The 19,932-nt window shown below is 38.4% G+C and overlaps 1 protein-coding gene across 1 annotated transcript in view; it reads left to right on the forward strand.

Annotated features, from left to right (window-relative positions):
• NR6A1 (nuclear receptor subfamily 6 group A member 1) overlaps positions 1-19,932 on the forward strand; it is a 211,986-nt gene that overhangs the window by 160,362 nt on the left and 31,692 nt on the right. The window contains exon 3 of the mRNA XM_061200972.1: positions 17,703-17,945. Coding sequence (XP_061056955.1) covers positions 17,703-17,945 — 243 coding nt within the window. The remainder of the gene's footprint in view (positions 1-17,702; positions 17,946-19,932) is intronic.

A 19,932-nucleotide genomic window follows, 5' to 3' on the forward strand; every position in this document is an offset into this window, starting at 1 on the left:
TTTTAAATTTTAGCCATTCTATGGATAAAGAAGATGTGATATACATATACAATGGAATACTACTCAGCCATAAAAAGAGATGAAATCTTGGGACTTCCCTGGTGGTCCAGTGGTTAAGACTTCGCCTTGCAATGTGGGCGGTGCGGGTTCAATCCCTGGTGGGGGAGCTAGGATCCCACATGCCTAGGGCCAAGAGAGCCAAAACATAGAACAGAAGCAATATTGTAACAAATTCAGTAAAGACTTTAAAAATGGTCCAGATCAAAAAAAAAAAAGAGAGAGAGATGAAGTCTTGCCGTTTGCAACAATATGGATGGAGCTTGAGGGTATTTTGCTAAGTGAGCTAATAAGTCAGATGGAGGAAGACAAATGCCATATTTTTTTCACTCATATGTGGAATATAAAAAGCAAACAACAACAACAAAAATAAATGAACAAACCAAACCAAACAAAAACAAGCATGTAGATACAGAGAACAGAGTAGTGGTTACCAGAGGAGGAGGCAGTTGATGGGGGAGGGTGAAATGGGTAATGGGGATCAACTGTATTGTGACAGATGGAAACTAAATTTTTGGTGGTGAGCACACCGTAGGGTTTACAGAAGTAGAAATATAATGTACACATGAAACTTAATGTTATAAACCAATATTACCTTAATAAAAAATAAATTAAAAAAATAATGATCCAAATAGCAAATCTGTTTATGAAAAGTATTATGTGATCAGAATCTTCTAAAAAATTAGTTCACATGTAATTTTATTTATTAGTTAAGGACTAATATTTGTATAAACGTATCTACTGTGGGAATACATAGAAGCAGAGTGGTGGAAAGAATTGAAAACAAAGTTTATTTAGCCATTCTAATATGTAGTGATATCTCATTGTGGTATCTCATTTCTCTAACAGCTAATGATGTTGACCATCTTTTCATGTTTATTTGCAGCCACATATCCTCTTTAGTGAAATGTCCAGGTCTTTCCATTTTTAAATTGTGGTATTTGGTTTTTCATTATTGAATTTTGACAGTTCTTTATATATTCTGGATACGGATTCCTTTTTGGATGAGTTTTCTTTACAGAAATTGAATGACTGAAGATGGAAAGGGTGTAGTGTGTAGTTATTAAAGCGGCTTGCTTATATTTCCAGATAATTCTTAAATCATAGTTTATGCCTCATGCTTTTACAACTCTCAGCCTTTTTCTTTAAGAGCCAATCTGTGCTTTATGACACAGGGCGTTTTCTCACAGTTCTACAGTGGGTTTCCTCACAATTCTACATTCTAAATTCTCACAGTTTAGAAATGTTAAATAATTGAATTGATGTACTGTGATTTCCCCATCTGAAATCCTCTCCCTAGATATAAGTCGCTCTTTTGAAAATGAGAAAGGATTATTTCCAGTGAGTGGAGGAAGGGTAGAATTAGCTGAGGTCAGAGAATTAGGCCAGAACCTGATCATATAGGACTACATATAGGCCATGGATTTTATTTCATGTGCAAGAGGAAGTATTTACAGTCTAATGAGAAGAATTTTTAAAGACCCACCCCACCCCGGCCCGCCCACTACATTATAGAATGGATTGGAAAATGGATTGTAGGGAGCCAAGGAGAAGTAGGGAAACCATTATTAGGATGAATGGTCATCCAAGTGAGAGATGATGGTAGTTTAAACAAGGGCCGGGGGACTTCCCTGGTGGCGCAGTGGTTAAGAATCCGCCTGCCAGTGCATGGGACATGGGTTCTATCCCAGGTCCAGGAAGATCCCACATGCTGTGGAGCAACTAAGCCCATGCGCCACAACTACTGAAGCCTGTGCGCCTAGAGCCCACAAGCCACAACTGCTCAGCCCGTGCACCACAACTACTGAAGCCCACTCACCTAGAGCCCGTGCTCTGCAGCAAGAGAAGCCACCATAGTGAGAAGCTCGCACACCACAACAGAGAGTAGCCCCCGCTCACCGCAACTAGAGAAAGCCCGTGTGCAGCAATGAAGACCCAACGCAGCCAAAAAGAAATAAATTTTTTAAAAAAGAGAGAGAGAGACTGAGAAAGTAGGAAAGCCAGTAGAGAGTGGTATTCTAGAAGCCAAGGGAGGAAAATGTTTCAAAAAGGAAGGAATTGAGATGCTTGTCCAATTTCTTTCATTCATCAAGCAAACATTCTTGAGTACTTTTCACTTTATAAGACTCCATGGATAGGTCCAGCAGTGATCAGGACAGATAAAGTAGTCCACTCTATCTCTAAATATATTGGGTTGGCCAAAATGTTCGTTCGGGTTTTTTGAAAGGTGTTACGGAAAAACCTGAACAAACATTTTGGCCAACCCAATATATAAAGTGTCTACATATATATTTTAAGGATTTCAGTGTGAAGCTATATAGGGATTTTGAGGGTCCATCTATATTCAGTTACGATATTTAAATTTCAGAAAGTTGCCTTGAACACTTTAACACTCCTGATTCCATAGTATTCCCAATTTTTGTTACTAGAATAGAAGGTTTGGTATGCAAATTCATGTGATCCAGAATAGCAGCATTATTATAGATACATAGGTCATTTAAAGGCTAAATGAAATGCAGAGACAGCTGTAGTGTAGAGGTTACTTACACAAACATGTGCAAGTTACTTTAATTCTCTGGACCTCAGTTTCTCCATCTATAACGTGAGGATGAGGAACTAGTTTATTTCTAAAGCCTCTTCTGGCTCTGAAATTTAATGACTCCATAGTCCAGGACCAACTAATCAGAGAAGTCACAAATAACTGAGATAATGCAACAAACACATCAACTTTCAATGTCTGTAATATCCTTTTCAGTGACTCCTTCAGTAGCCAGATCAACCTCTAATTGAGTGTCTGATGGTGGAAGCACAGGATTTTGACAGTTGGAAGCTACACTAATGAAAGTCCCTGGGAGTGTCTTTGGAATAAGCCCAAAGATAATTTTATATATATACATACTTTCCTAAAGGAGATTTTGATGACTCTGGTTTAATGGTTTGGTATAATTGTACTGTGTATATTTTCACTTTCACAAATCTTTTACGTATTTTAATCTCTTCATTCTCACAACAGTCCTGAAAGATGAATATTTTTGTCTTCATAGACGAAGAAACTGAAGCTTAGAGAAATTGTCACACAGCTAAAATAGTGACTAACAGGGATGCACAGCTGGGGTTGCTTTTGACTTTATAATAACAATAAAAATAAATAAACAAAAAAAACCTTCAAGGGCAGTTTGCTGCAAAAGCTTAATAAGTAAATTTTTAGTTCTCTAACCTAAGCAGCGATCTCCAAAACCAAAAGTAAATGTAGAGGGGAGCAATCAGGCACTGAGGAAAGCCATATATGCACGACTATAGGTGTTTTTCTGCACCTGACTGGCACGCAAACCCAGCAGGCCCAGGCATGAGTTAGAAGCTCACTCAGGTCAGTTACCACCTTTCTTCACAGGTATCCTGAATTTTAGAATATATGGGGCACTTTCTCATACATTCCTATTTAGTCCTCATAGGAATGTTTCGGGGGGAATCACTGTGCTCATTTTACTGATGGGTATCCTGAGACAAAATGGTGATGATATAATAATAGTAATAATAATATCACACATTTATTGAGCTTTTACTGTGTGCCAGGAACTTTATGTATATTAAGTTTGTTCTAAGCACTAAGTATGCTACATGTATGAACTCAGTCCTCACAGCAACTTTGTGATGTAAGTAGTATTATTACCTTCATTTTACAAATGAGGGAACTGAGGCCATACATTTAGCAAATGTAAAAGCTGAGATTTGAATCCAGACAGAGATTTGACTTCATAGCTCATCCTCTTAATCACTATACTTCTAATCATTTCACAAGTCATCATTTCAAGTCATTATGCTGTGCACCTTAAACTTACACAGTACTATATGTCAATTATGTCTCAATAAAATTGGGAAAAGTTATAAATATAAAAATGTAACATGAATACTTTTTTTTTTGAATTAATGGAAGTTCTCTTTTTGTTTTTTTTTTTAAAGATTTATTTTATTGATTAATTGATTGATTGATTGCTGTGTTGGGTCTTCGTTTCTGTGCTAGGGCTTTCTCTAGTTGTGGCAAGCGGGGGCCACCCTTCGTCACGGTGCGCGGGCCTCTCACTATCGCGGCCTCTCCTGCTGCAGAGCACAGGCTCCAGACGTGCAGGCTCAGTAGCTGTGGCTCACGGGCCCAGTCGCTCCGCGGCACGTGGGATCTTCCCAGACCAGGGCTCGAACCCGTGTCCCCTGCATTAGCAGGCAGATTCTCAATCACTGCGCCACCAGGGAAGCCCATGAATACATTTTGATATTTAAAAAATCACTGTATTTACTGTATTACTTTTTGATAGATCACAGCCTGAGATCACAAACCTAGCTTAACCCTCACCAATTTTGTATAAAAGCTGGAAGTACGGATGCGGAATGTGGGTTGTAGGCTTCTATTGAACACCCAAACCTAGGAGGGAAAGCTCATATCATCTTAATAGGCAGGAACATCAGGGTGACTCAGACAAGGCAATAAACAGTCTTTTATTTGGCACCAAGTTCCAGTTTACAGGATGTGAATGAGGCAGCTTAGCAGCAAAACATGAAAAAAAGACTGAGAGATTTGAGTTACTATATACTCAGGACTGATTAATAATATTAATCTATTATCTTTTATGCAGTCATATAGTATTATACTGTCACAAATACATTACAGACACCCTAAAGGTGATAAACCCAATTTGCATTCATTAAAAACATAGTATACAGGTCCAGTGGTTAGGACTCCGCACTCTCACTGCCGAGGGCCTGGGTTCAATCCCTAGTTGGGGAACTAAGATCCCATAAGCTGCGTGGCGCAGCCCAAAAATATATACATATAAAAGGGAGTAGGGGAAATAGACCCGCTCTGTTATGTACTCATCAATCCACACTAGATTGTGAGCATCATATTTTCATAAGATCCTTACAAGCAGGAACATGTCCAGAGGAGAAGGCAGATGACCAGTGTGATAAGAGGACTAGAAATCATATACTGTGTAAGTCAGTATTGGGGACTAGGGATATTAAACTCCGAAGGCTGAAAACTCTTGGTGGAAATAAGGAGGGAGCAGGCTGGTTCAGGTTGGGCAGTGTCCACAGACTGAATTAAGATCAGTATGGGTTTTTTTTCTTTGTTTGTTTGTACCACATGGCTTGTGGGATCTTAGTTCCCTGACCAAGGATCGAATCCAGGCCCCTTCAGTGAAAGCGCCGAATCCTAACCTCTGGACTGCTAGGGAATTCTCAAGATTGGTATGTTTTTATTACAGGGAACCATGTTTTAGCTTCAGGAGCCATAGTAACTACTCTCGACCCTTATGAATCCATGTGGTATAGCACCTCTGCTTCACTTCGTCCCCAGCCCTCATCACCACCACTATCACACAGATGAGCAGCTTCTGCTTTTCTAGAACAAGGCCATCTTACTGGTCACATTCATAGTTCCAGAGGCACAGAGAAGTCCTCAAATATTTATTTAGTGAATAAATGTCAAGAGGTGACTTGAAGCAAGAAGTAATAATTATTAAATAGTGAATCAGTGTCTACTTTATACTTCCAAATTCAAAAATACTTACTTGTTTAGAGCCATAATGTGGGGATCCAAGCTATCTATTAATGAAATATATGTTTACGTTTTTTTTCAGAGAAGACTCCTCAGAATCAACCAACTCTTTTTTTCCCTAAATGAACAAGGAATCCTTAAAAGTTCCCATTAACAATCCAAATAAAATTTGCAGGTTTTTTCCTCCAACTGGAAAACCTAAATTTGCATGAATATGAAAACTGTTTTCATTGCAAATTGAAACTTGATTCCTAGTTCAAAGATTCCTACATATAAGAGACTGGAAGGAACTAGGGACTTTGGTCTGAAATTTTATGTTCTTACCCCCACCTGTTGAGTGATGGGATAATATTTTCCCTGAATTCATTTCCTGTGGCATTGAGTTAATTGTAATTTGTGAACCATTTCATCTGTGTTTCCAGGCCTAAGCAGTTAATGGTGGTAACATTGTCTTTTTCCCATCTTTCATTCAGTGACATATAGGGATAATTCCCAAACATTCAGTTAATACCAATCTTGTAAATTGCTCACTTGCTTTCATTCAACTGATGTCATTTTTTAGAAATGTCCTCTGTGGAACTCCATGTGTGGCCTCTGGAAATGGATTTTTATAGTGGTAAGTGTAGAGGAGGAAGAATATATTAGTAGAGGAGAAATCCTATGATCTTTACTTATTTCTGTTTGAATTCTATATTCACAAATGAAATTTTAAGGGTACCTGTTCCCAATTTCATTTCTGCTACACCGCCTGATGCCTTCATTTCAGATAGTGGCAACCTATAAAACCGAGTGCAGTCAGTACTTAGACTGTGCAACTGATCAGGGAGTTAGAACCAGCAATCCAGTTGAAACAGATCCCCTTTGTTTTTGATACCCTTTAGCCAGCCAAGTTCCAGATTGCCTGAGTTGTCAGCATAATTTTGGTATAGTGAGCAGCTCTACTCTCCATTTCCTAAATCTGGCCTTCATCACAGTCTGAAAAGCAGGTTTTGATAAAAATCAGTTTCCAAATGTAATTTGCGTAACCTGAGCCCTTGGAATGGGTAAAATGCTCTTCGTGGGGTTGGGGAGGTATTTTTGTAACAGCAGGGCTGAGTGGAGGTATGAGAGTAAGACGCATTTCAACAACAGGTTTTGGTCTGCATTTAACCAAGTTAAAGTAGAACTGGTTGCTAATATGAAGGTACTTAGTGCTCACTCACAGCATGGTAAGAATACATCTAGTTACACAGATTTTGTTGTGACTCCAGTTGTTTCTTTGGTTTAAAAAAAAAAAAAAGCAGCAGCAGCACTGAGGCTCGATTTTGATACATACCATCCTTCTCTTCCTGTACCCCACCCCCATAGGAGGTAGTTTGTATAATGGGAAGTCTGTCTTTGGAAAAGTAGTAAGGTTTGAGGTTCAGATCCATCACTGACTAGCTGTGTGACCTTGGGTAAATCGCTTTCCTTTTCTGACACTAGGCATGTACCTTTATCTTTTTTTTTTTTTTAAATAAATTTATTTATTTATTGTTATTATTTTTGGCTGCGTTGGGTCTTCGTTGCTGCCCGTGGGCTTTCTCTAGTTGCTGTGAGCGGTGGCTTCTCTTGTTGCGGAGCATGGGCTCCAGGCACGTGGGCTTCAGCAGTTGTGGCTCGCAGGCTCAGTAGTTGTGGCACATGGGCCTAGCCGCTCCGCGGCATGTGGGATCTTCCTGGACCAGGGCTCAAACCCATGCTCCCTGCATTGGCAGGCGGACTCCTAACCACTGCGCTACCAGGGAAGTCCACCTTTATCTTTTTCTTAATAAAAATAAAATACATAAGAAAAATTTTAATGTTTAATTTTTTTACATTTCATTACTTTTTATTTTGAAAGTATGTCTGGATTACAGTTCTTTCTCCTCTTAAAAGGCTTTGTTCTTATGTTTATCTTCTTTAAATGCATATGAATTTCTCCTAGTTAAAAAATAAACATTTGCTTAAATCTGTTGCTTCTTCCTGCAGAATGTTTCTCTATCACTCTTGGAGTGATAATAATAAAATACTAATTTTATATCCTTACCACTCACCTGTTTTTAACTGAATCTGATTTTTGTTCTAACCGGTTCACTGAAACTTCTCACCAGTGATCTTTGAGCCTTTTCTTATTCCTCACACTTTTTGACCTGCATTGTGTTTGACAGTGCTCATCTTCTTTGTGAAACCCTTTTTGTCCCTTATCTTTCTCATAATCATGGATTTATATTCTACCTGTTTCTTTTTTTTTTTTTTTTTAATTCATTTATTTATTTATTTATTTTTGGCTGTGTTGGGTCTTCGTTTCTGTGCGAGGGCTTTCTCTAGTTGCGGCAAGCGGGGGCCACTCTTCATCGCGGTGCGCGGGCCTCTCACTATTGCGGCCTCTCTTGTTGCGGAGCACAGGCTCCAGATGCGCAGGCTCAGTAGTTGTGGCTCACGGGGGCCCAGTTGCTCTACGGCATGTGGGATCTTCCCAGACCAGGGCTCGAACCCGTGTCCCCTGCACTGGCAGGCAGATTCTCAACCACTGCGCCACTAGGGAAGCCCTCTACCTGTTTCTTCTTTGATCATGTCATCTCACTTTCTTTCCCTAACTTCTTACCTTCCCCTCTCTGTGTCTCCATTTTACCTTCCGGCTGCTTCTCTGCACATCCCCTTCCTCCTTGGAGTTCTAATCTGTTGCCATAGCTTCAACTCTCCCATGGGTTGATGACTCCCAAATCCTTCCTTCTAGCCTGAACCATTGTCCTCTAAGTAACTGCCTTTGGAAAACTTCTGTCTGACTTGCCCATCATCCTCTGTTAAACTAAAGCCATTGATTTTTGTCCCTCACTTAGCTTTTGCTTTACTCTTTTCTATTAGTGATATCACATTTCTCACAGCCACCTTGGTTTAGAACCTCGAGTTCATTTTTTAAACACTTTCCTATCCCGTCCTCCCCTCATCCCCCCTCTGGAATCTAGTCAGTCAACAAGCCGTCTCTAGGGCTCCTATGCTTTCTTTTCACTTCCATTCAGCCATTCCTTCGTTACCATTCCTGTTACGTAGATGCCCATGCCATCCATCTTGTGGCAACCTGCACATCATTGTGAGGTTAATATTCCTAAAATACTGCTTTGATCCAGACATACCTCTATTTTAAAATCTCAGTAGCCTTTTATCAGTAGGATAAAATCTATTGCACTCTGTTCCAAACTAGCTTTCTAGACTTATCTCTGACCATTCCTCTCTACTTAACTATAATATCCTATGCAGTTCCTTCAAACACACCTTACATTTGTGTTCTTTCATTTTGCTATTGATGATGTCATTTCCCTTTCCTGAAGTGCCCTGCTATCTTTTGTTTTCAACCTTTTTATTGTGAAATATAACACTTAGAGAAAAGTAAATAAAACACAAATTTACAGCCTAATGAATTAATATAAAACAGGCACCACCCAAATCAAGAAATAGAACCTTGACAGGATCCAAAAGCTTCTCTCCACCCCAGCAGTCTCTTCACTCTGTGTCTCTTTCCCCTCTATTGCTTGTTTGTTATTGTTGTTGCTGTTGTTGTTTTAACTTACTTAATACAAATGGAATCCTACAGTATGCATTCTTTTTTTCCTGGTTTCTTTTACCCAACACTGTTTGTATGAGTCATCTATGTTGTTGCAGTAGTTAAAATATCTTTACTGCTGTAAAGTATTATATTGTACGAATTACACTGTTTATCTACAGTAAGTTGATGAATGTATGGTAATTTTTAATTTGGGACTTTTTTCAAGCATGCTGTTGTGAACATCCTTGAACTTGTCTCCTAATACACATGTGCATGTATTTCTGTTGGGTATGTACCTGGGAATGGGTCATAAGATAGGTGTATCTTCAACTCTAATAATGACACACTTTTCCATAGTAGTTGTACCAATAAACACTTCTACCAATGGTATGTGAAAGTTAGTTTTTCCAAATTGCCACCATAGCTTGAAGTCATTTTTAATATTTAGCCATTCTAATGGATGTGTAATAGTGTATCACTATGGTTTTAATTTGCATGTCTTTGATTAATAATAGGTTTGAACATCTTTTCATAAGTTTATTGATTATGTGGATAGCCTCCTTTGTGAAATGCCTGTTCAGGTCTCTTGCCCAGTTTTCTACTGGGTTGCTTTTTTCTTATTGATGTAAAGGAATTTTATATGTTCTGGATGTGAGCACTCTAGGTTGTGTGTATTGCTTATATCTTCTTTCACACTGTGGCTTGCCTTATCACTCTCTTGAAGTTCTTCATTTTAATGTAGTCCAATTTGATTAATGTTTTCCTTAATGTTAGTGCTTTTTATGGCCTGTTTCAAAAATCTCTTCCTATCCCAAGATCATGAAGATATTCTTCTTTATTATCTTCTGAGTGGTATATTATTTTGCTTTTGATACTTGGGTCTGCTCTCTACTTGGAATTAAATATTTTGCATGGGGTTGAGGTAGAATCAAGTTTCATTTTTTTTTCCGTATTAGGTATCTGATTGTCCCAACATTGTTCATGGAAAAGAATTGTATTTTCCTCACTGCTCTGCAGTGCCACTCATATCATAAATTAAATATCCATATATGTATGATGATGTAGGATTCTCCATTCAGTTCCTTTGGTCTGTTTATCTACCTGTGAGCCAGTAAAAGATATCTTAATTACTATAGCTTTAAAATGAATATTGATAATATGGTAGATAAAGTCATCTTATTTTTTTCTTAAATATTTGTGCTATTTTTGTTCTTTTGCATTTCCATATACATTTTAGAATTAGCTTGTCAGGTATACACACACAGACACACACACACACACAGAATTGGGATTTTGAATGGAATTTTACTGACTCTGTAGATCTTTACAATAATAACTCTTCCAACCTATGATCATAACATACCTGTCCATTTACTGAAATCGTCTTCAATTTCACATTAAATAAGTGTATTAAAATTTTTACATAGAGATCTTATATGTCTTTATTAGATTGCAGCCTAGGTATTTTATATGTTTAGATGCTATTGTAAATGGCATCTTTTGAAATTTCATTTCTGTTTGTGACTGGGATAGAAATATAGTTAGTTTTTTTTAAAAATTTTACCGTGCTTGCTAGAACCTCCAGTACAATGTTGAATGAAGGTATTGATAATGGGCCATCCTTGTCTTCCAGTCTCAAAAGAAAAGGTTTTTTAAAGCATTTCACCATTAAGTATGATATTTGGTACAGGTTTCTTTAGATAGTCTTTATCATATTAAGCAAGTTTTTTTTCTATTCCTAATTTGCCAAGAGTTTAATAATAATAATTTGATTTCTATCAAAGCCTTTTCTTTTTTTATTAAAGCACTATTTATTGCTGTTAAGATGGATTTTTTTAAACAAAATACTTTCCAGAATGTTTCATAAGTTGCAATTTTTTTATCAGGTTCTGATCTTACAGGAAATGTATCTTTAATAACAATAGCACAACTGACATTTATTGTATTTACTGTATATTAGGAATTGTATTAAGCAGTATAGTGTAGTATGAAAGGTCTCAGATCCTGGTTCAAGATTGTCTGCTTAGAATCCTGGCTCTGCTGCCTACTAGATAGCTAGGTCCTGTTGAGGACCTGGGGCATATTTTTTATCCTATGTGTGCCTCAGTCTTTTACATCTACAAAATGGGGATAATAGAGTTGTGAGGAATGAGTGAATTATTATATGTGACACATATAGAACAGAACTTGTTACACAATGAACACCAGGTACATGTTAGCTGTTGTTGTTGTATACCTATAATCGTTTATTCCCTAGCAACTGCATGAGGTGAGTACTATTGTTATCTCTATTTTACAGTTGATAGTGAGACTTAAGAGAACTGAGTCGTGTGTCCACAGTTAACAAAGCTAGGATGTGGCAGAGCTGGAATTCATACCCAGTGTGTCTTAACCACGAAATCAGTGTATTTTAAACTTTTTACAGTTTGATCCATAGTACATTGTGATCCACTGCACACATGTACACACAGACATAAAACGCACACACTTTAATTGAAAGAAAGGTTTCACAATATCTTACCCTTACTACATGTGATGCACTTTGATATTTTCTTTCATTTCTTCCAAAAATGCTAGTCGTGATGCTATGGGTTATGACATAATTTCGAAAACACTGCACTAAGCCATAGTATTTATTCATTTATTCATTCGTTCATTCATTCATTCAACAAAATGAGCTTCTTCTGTGTAGCAGTCATGGTACCAGATGTTACTGTTAATGGTTTTTTTTTTTTTTTTTTAATAAATTTATTTATTTATTTTTGGCTGAGTTGGATCTTTGTTGCTGCGCGCGGGCTTTCTCTAGTTGCAGCTAGCGGGGGCTACTGTTCGTTGCGGTGCGCAGGCTTCTCATTGCGGTGGCTTCTCTTGTTGCAGAGCACGAGCTCTAGGCTTGCGGGCTTCAGTAGTTGTGGCTCGCAGGCTCTAGAGTGCAGGCTCAGTAGTTGTGGCGCACGGGCTAAGTTGCTCCGTGGCATGTGGGATCTTCCCGGACTAGGGCTCGAACCTGTGTCCCCTGCATTGGCAGGTGGATTCTTAAGCACTGTGCCACCAGGGAAGCCCACTGTTAATGTTTTTGATTGAGACTTGATACTGCAGTATAATCTTGGTTAGGTGTAACTAAGGGGTCCTGCCACTTTTATAAAGCAAGAACCTCAGTATTGTAAAATTCTGGTCAGCTTGATGACCAGATAGATTCATTTATAAATATCCTTGTATTCATTTACTTTTTGTTCTTGCTAAATGATGTAGAAACAGGAACATCGATTTGTGTGAGCGGGCACATGTCATTGGTACCCTGAAGAGACGTTGCTAGGGCTCTTACCTGGTTCAGATTGTTATTAATCTTCTAAGCCAACCATATCAGCTGCTTTATTCATCATTTTCATTATTTCCTTTGAACTTGATGTTTCTGCCTCTGAAGATTAATCTGTGTCCATAGTGACCCTAACCGAGCTCTGCATTAGCCCTTCTCTCTCTACGCAAGAGTGTTAACGTGTGAAGAAATGAAAATTATATGATAGTTCCTGTTACCTGCATTAGAATCATTTCTGATTAAAAATAAATTCTTAAGATTGTTTATAAGTTTTGAAAGAGTGTAGCAAAGACAAGCATGTTACCTTTCTTTCTAACAATGCCCATGTGTGGTTACATTTATTTCTCATGAGTAACCAGCAAGCATCCTTGAGAACATCTTGCAGGAAAAAAATTCTGGGCAAATCATGACTGTTTTACATATAGAGGGGTAGGACATAACTTGATGTTGTATCTGTGGATATTTCTGGGTAACTCATCTTGAGTTAGTCTTGCTGAAGCTTAGTAAACTATATTGGCTATTTTAGAAATGAATCAGATTGTTTCGAGGAAAACCCAAGTTAGAGGTTCCTAGCGCCAAAATTGAGACATTACTTTATATGCCAGTTGTTTCTTCTGCTTATACCCTCCTCTCCTTTCACTTGTCTAACTGGTAGGCATACTTCAGAACTCACCTCCTCTAGGAAATCTGTTATTACCTTACCCTGCCACCAGACTGACTGAATACTCCTCCTTTGTGCTAGTGGAATTTTTTAAGTTTTTTAAGTTAGAAAAAAAAAAAAAGGCAGTCAACAATATTGTCTAGTACTTGAGGGTTCGTAATGCTGTCTCATTCTAATACAGACCATGAGGAAGCTAGAGCTCCATGTCATTTATAGGTAATCTGTTAACTCAATGATTCTCACAACAGTTCCTTGAAGAAGGTAGTATGATCCACATTTTATAGACTAGAAACTGAGGTACCTCTGGAGAGGTTAAGAAGCTTTCCAAAGTCACACAGCTAGCAAGTCACAGAGCCTAGATTTGAACCCAAGTATTCTGACTTTAGAGACCAAGTTCTTAATCTCTATGTTCTACTGCCTCTGCTCAGAAGATTTTGTAGAGCTGACAGTTGTCTCTTTCCTTTCCATCATTGAGTTGAGACTTACCTTGCCATGGGGCCCGAGTTCAACTCTACCTCCCCAGCCAAGCCTCTTCCCTTGACTGCCAGGCAAATCTGTTTACCTAATGCCAGTCTTCTCAATTAAAGTTTAAAGTTCTTAAAAACTGTCTTAGTGTTCACCCTCCTCTCTTCTCTTTCTCATGGGGAGGAGAGCAAAAGAGGAAGATTCCAATAGTTTTTACTTTAATGTTTGATTTTTTTTCCCTTCATTCATCAATTTTCAGAATACTGAATTGGTGTCCTAGAAACCTCCAGTGGTAACTAATGAAGTTTTTCTTTTTAATATTATTATGAACTCATTGATTTTTATATCTGAAGTGTTTTAATCCATTGCCATCATTATTCTTTTTGATGCATAGTCTGCTCCATTTAAGGCCAATGGGAGGCTTTTATGTTGCTCCCTGTATCCTTTTGACATAACCCCATTATTAGTCTTGGGTAGTACAAGACTCATCTTGTATACATTCTGCCTCAAACCTGAAATCAACCATTTCTCTTAGGAGTCCTGGCTCCTGTTCATAGGAAATGGTATTTTTAGAGTACACTGTCTGAGCCCTTCTACCTTCTAGTATTCCTGATCAAGACAAACATTGAACTTCTCTGATAAATTAGTAAGAGTCTTCTCTCCTACTATTTTTTAACCCATTGCTATTTTTGTAGATAGCAAGCTGCCTTTTTCAGAGTTTTAAGTACCTATCATTTTTCAAACCATCAGATTTTCATCAACAACTCTGTCATCTTACTGAGCACTACAGTTACTAAGAGCCATAGTCTCTACTTTGTTTTTGTTGCTATTGTTTTTGTTGGTGGTGGTGTTTTATATATATATATATTTTTTTTTAATTGAAGTATGGTTGATTTACAATATTAGTTTCAAGTGTACAACATAGTGATTCAATATTTTTGTAGATTATACTCCATTTAAAATTATTATAAAATATTGGCTCTGTTCCCATAGTCTCTACTTTGAAGTGCTTATTTGCCTGATTTTTTTCCCGTTATATTTTCAGGTAGACTAACAGATGAAGAACATTGAATAGATTAAGAGTGCTGAATGGTTATGAACATCTCCTTTGTGTTGTTAGGCTCACGAGTCAAAGAATACTGTAGATGTAATGAATCTGAAATTTCAGTGAGGCATATAACGTGATATCCTTATGTATAAGATAGAGAAATTTCAGTGAGGCGTATAACATGATATCCTTATGTATAAGATAGAGAAATGTCTGGCCTAATTAACGGACAAAACTAGTTGAACAACTGTTTCCAGATGGTTAATTTGGTTAAGTCAGATTGCGCAGGGGCTCCAGCAGCTTGCCTGAGGCCACATTTCTGTTGAATATTGTTTTAAGGTTGGAAATGAAAATGATCTAATATTGACCATACAATATTAGAGAAAAGGAGGAGGAGTGAGAAATAACTAATATACTGGGCGGCAGGACCGGATCCCCAAAGAGTTCCATAGACCAGAATGACACATAGAATTTCTTATATAAAGATAAAATTGATCAAAGACAAGTGTAAAGTCCTACCGTTGGGTTTAGAAATCCTACCCTTCCCAAGAATGGAATAAGAAAGACATGCGTTAATGTCATATGTGATAAATACTTCAGGATTTAGATGTCTGTGAACCAGATGTGAATTAAAGGTAGGGGGGATTGGAAATACAGCAGTCTCAGAATCAGAAAGTCTTGAATTCTAATTTCAATTCCACTCCTGATTATATAACCAATTAAATTGCCTTACCTCTTTAAGCTTCATTTTTTTTCCCATTATAAAATTTGTAGCATTTTTATAGCATAGCATCGAGAATTATAAAATACTATGTGTATACTGGTGTTGATAGCTGCAGATACATAAACAAAACTAATTGAGTTTTAAATTAAGAAAATCAAACCATTTAGTTCTGGATACTTTGTTTTACGAGAAATTTTGATACTATATGATTAAGAATAAGAAATGGGAGAAGAAAAATTCACAGTTAGGAACCCCACTTATCTTTAAATCTCTGAATGGTTGGTATATGAACTAGGCTAGGTTATACATTTATTTTTTGCCCGTGAGCACGTAACTCAGGGCAATGAGGAAAGCTTCAGGTTAATAGACTTTGGCTCAGTGTAAAGAAAAGCTTTTGAACCATTAAAACTATCTAAAACGGAATGAATGGAATGAAGTACCTTATTGAGTCACTGGATATGTGCAAGTAGAGTTCCAACCCCTTGTCTTGGAATATCGTAGAGGGAGTTCATTTCATGCCTCAGGTAAAGGTCTGTTCGAGCCAATTTCTAAGGCCCTTTCTTAACTCTTAAGATTCTTGATTGTGTAATACGGGGATAAAGATACTTCTCACAGTCATTGGGATGAATAAATAAGACAGTAAAAACTTCTTGAACATTGCATGGTACACGATTGGTACTCACCGAATTTTCTTTGCTGTATCTATAAGATAAAAATAATCCATGCCCTGGTCTTGGTACCAGTGAGATAATGAATGTAAACATGCTTTAAATACCCTTCAAGTCCCTTATAAGAATCGGAGGTGCAGAAATCTCTATCTGACATCTGGACGAGCACCATTTGGGACAGTTTGCTTCTTTCTGTTTGTTCATTTACAAAGGGAGACCTTGGCTTTTTTTTAGCTTTGTGTGTGTGTGTGTGTGTGTGTGTGTGTGTGTGTGTGTGTGTGTCCCAAGGGAAGGGCTTGACTTACCTGCGTAGAATGGATAGATTTGCCTTGCCGTGGCCACAGAGTATGTTGGTTAGGTACATAGACTTTGGGGGTTCCAGCCCTAGCTCCCTTTCTTACTAGATGGGTGACTGTTGAAAAGTGATATTACCTCATGAGCTTCATGAGTTTCCTCAGCTGTAAAATAAGGGTACCTCAGTTAGGTTTGTTGTGATGATTCAGCACAATAACATGTGTTAGGTGCTTGGCACAGATCAGAATCTTTCCAGGAGGTTTCTTTTTTCCTTTTTGTTTTTTTAATTGAGGTATATAGTTGATTTACAGTGTTCAGGTGTACAGCAGAGTGATTTGGTTATATACATATTTAGATTCTTTTCCATTATAGGTTATTACAAGACAATGAATATAGTTCTCTGTGCTACACAGTAGGTCTTTGTTATCTATTTTATATATAGTAGTATGTATCTGTTAATCCCAAATTCCCAGTTTATCCCTCCCTCCCTTTCCCCTTTGGTAACCAGAAGTTTGTTTTCTATGTAAGTAATATAATATGATATTTGTCTTTCTCTGCTGGAGGTTTCTTGGACCCGCTACCAAGGTCTGACATAGTTCACCAAGGCGCTTGTTTTTGTCATATGCCTGTTCTTTGGCAGTTGCTTGGTCCAAAGTGGAATTTGAGGGAAGAGGAAGTGAAGAGCTATATTCCAGCCTGAATTTCTGCTTTGACTAACTTGTTTGTTGCTAGACAGTGAGTTCCTTGACTGTGGGGATTATGATGATTTATTTCTGAATACCCAATATCTAGTACAGGGCCTGGACACAGAGTAGATATTCTGCTGGAATGTAAGCTTCACCAGGGTCTTTTATTCATTGCTGTATCCATGCCTTACAACAGTGCCTAGAAGAGAATAGTTGCTCAGTATATATCTGTTGGATGCATGGATGGCTTAGCTGGGCATGGAAGCTTCTTCACTTGTTAATAATTATAACTATCCTTTATTGGGTATATACCATATGCTGGGCACTTACATACATGATAAGTAATCCTTACCACCTTCCTACAGGGTAGAAGTGATGGGCTGTCGCTAAAGAAGGTAAGGGAGAAGGAGGAGTCAAAGATACCTTCCAGGTTTCTGACTTGGTTACTGGTCCAAGTGATGATGAAACTCAGAGGAAGGAACGTGAGTTCTTTTTTTAATTAGGCTATGTTTGCGGTATCTACAGGTAGATGCAGGAGTCTGTTCCTACCACAAGGGCTTTAAAGATGCCACCTCTTTGCCAGTTAGCCTGGAGAGGGTAATGTTCTGGGTCTATCCAGGGTTGCTAATTTTAGATCTGCAGGCTTAAAGCCATTATTTCCACTGTGTTCTAACTTGCATATGTTCAGTTTCTGTTCCAGATGATCGGGCTGAACAACGAACCTGTCTCATTTGTGGGGACCGCGCCACAGGCTTGCACTATGGAATCATCTCCTGTGAGGGGTGCAAAGGGTTTTTCAAGAGGAGCATTTGCAACAAGCGGGTATATCGGTGCAGTCGTGACAAGAACTGTGTCATGTCTCGGAAGCAGAGGAACAGGTGCCAGTACTGCCGCCTGCTCAAATGCCTCCAGATGGGGATGAACCGGAAGGGTGAGTGGTGCTTGCGGCTCACGCTTCACCCATCACTTTATCTTTAGTGTCAGCCATTAAGCCTTGGAGTTATTCATTTCCCAAGCCTGCACTTGTACTGTGTACTCATAACCCAAAAATGAATCTGCCTACAGGGATCTCCCAGATTAGGTGGAAGAAAAGACTGGTGAGATGTTAAGGATCCTGTGAGAATGAATGCACAGGGTCCATGTGGCAAGACCCCAATTAACAATCAGGCACTAACTAGGATTAATATACTCCACTAGTTCTTTTTTCAGGGCATGATGAAAGGAAGCAGGAATTTTATATGAAACGGCAGGAAGGCAGTAGGTCCCCTGCATGTGTTATCATTTTGTTTGGTACAAGCATGGCATACTCAGGTTGGGCATACCCAGAAATCTGCATCCAGGTTGGTGAAGAATTTGGGATTTATTGGGAAGTTTTCCAAGAGCCATTAGCCTAAGATGACATGAATAAACCAGTATTCTAAGGGGGTTAATCCAGAGGGCAGCTTTGAAGAATGGATTGGGGTGGGGGAAGCAGAAAAACCACCTAGAAAGTTTTTAGAAGAGTCCAGAAGAAAGGTATGAAGGATCTGAAGGAGAGGAGGGGAAAGTAATGGCACAGATGGGGAGATGCGGGAGAAGCTCACCTGATAGGAGTTGGTGACATACTGAGTATTGGGCAGTACCAGAGGTTGAAGCTGATCATTCGAATTAATAGTAAATGAATTAATAAAAGAATGGGGCAAAATGTTGGCCTTGGTAGGTGCTGAATTTGAAGTACCTGAGAAGGACACACACATAGATGTCCACTAAGGAAGTCGGATTGGAACTGAGGTGAAAAGTCCTGCTTACAAGTAGAAGTTTGTGGAGCTGTTGGCATAGAGGTGGTAAAGTTTTGTTAGTGGGTAGAAATCACCCAAAGAGAGAACTTGGATACAGAAGAGAAAGAGGGCCAATGTCAGAACTTTAGGAGTATTCTCATGGAGGGTGGAGAGCGGTGCAGTGTAGTTCAGTAAAAGAATAAGAGGCTCAGGAGGGCAGAGGTTGGTGACAGACTAGCTCTGTGACCTTGGGCAGTTTGCTTTATGTCTCTGATGCTAAATCTTACCTTTAAAATGGTACGATAATACTTAACTTTCAGAGCTCTGTAGAAGATTAAATATGACAATGTATATAAAATAACCAGCAAGGTATTAAGAGCTCATAGTAGTAGTATGGGGTGGGGATTAGTCAGATTTAATGAATTGTTCAAATTGGTTTTGTAGCAGACACTTCAGACTGGTTTTTTAAATTGTGTATGGGATAATAAGAATTTTTTGAAAACTTGCCTATTATGAAGAGAGGTAAGAGAGAGATAGAAGGGCATTTAGGTAAATATAGGTCATTTATAATTTACTTACAATACTAATATTTACTGAGCATTGTGTGTACCCAAAAGTCTTACATACTTTCTATGCATTATCTCATTAAATACACACAACAACCCTATTGTTAACTATTACCCTCAGTTTACAGAGGCAGCTTAGGGAGGTAAAATGACTTACAAGTAGTTGGATTAGTGGTTGTTGTATTGACAGTTAATAATTTTTAAAATGTAATTTGTTATTAATCAAGCAAAACTTGTACCTAACCACACGGACAACACACTGCTTCACATGTCTACCATATGGGATAACTAGTTGCGTGTTGGAATGTGCTATATTTACTGAATGATAAAAACATTTAATAGGGCATTTAAACTGTTACCAACTTTGTCCCCTGCCTATGTTTCTAACCTCATTTGTCCAGAATTTATTGTACCTCAAGCATGCCTTGCACTGTCCTGCCTGTGCTAGGTTCCTTCCGCTACCTAGAAATCCTCTCCCTTCCCCACTCTCAGTTTACTCCTGCAGAAATCCTTACAAGCCACCAAGTAATGTCTTGAAGAGAGAGTCTGGTCATCTGACTTGATTTTGGTCTCCAGTTTTCTCATCTTCCTTTGT

This window comes from Eubalaena glacialis, chromosome 9 (assembly GCF_028564815.1).
Source record: "Eubalaena glacialis isolate mEubGla1 chromosome 9, mEubGla1.1.hap2.+ XY, whole genome shotgun sequence".
Lineage (NCBI taxonomy): Eukaryota > Metazoa > Chordata > Mammalia > Artiodactyla > Balaenidae > Eubalaena > Eubalaena glacialis.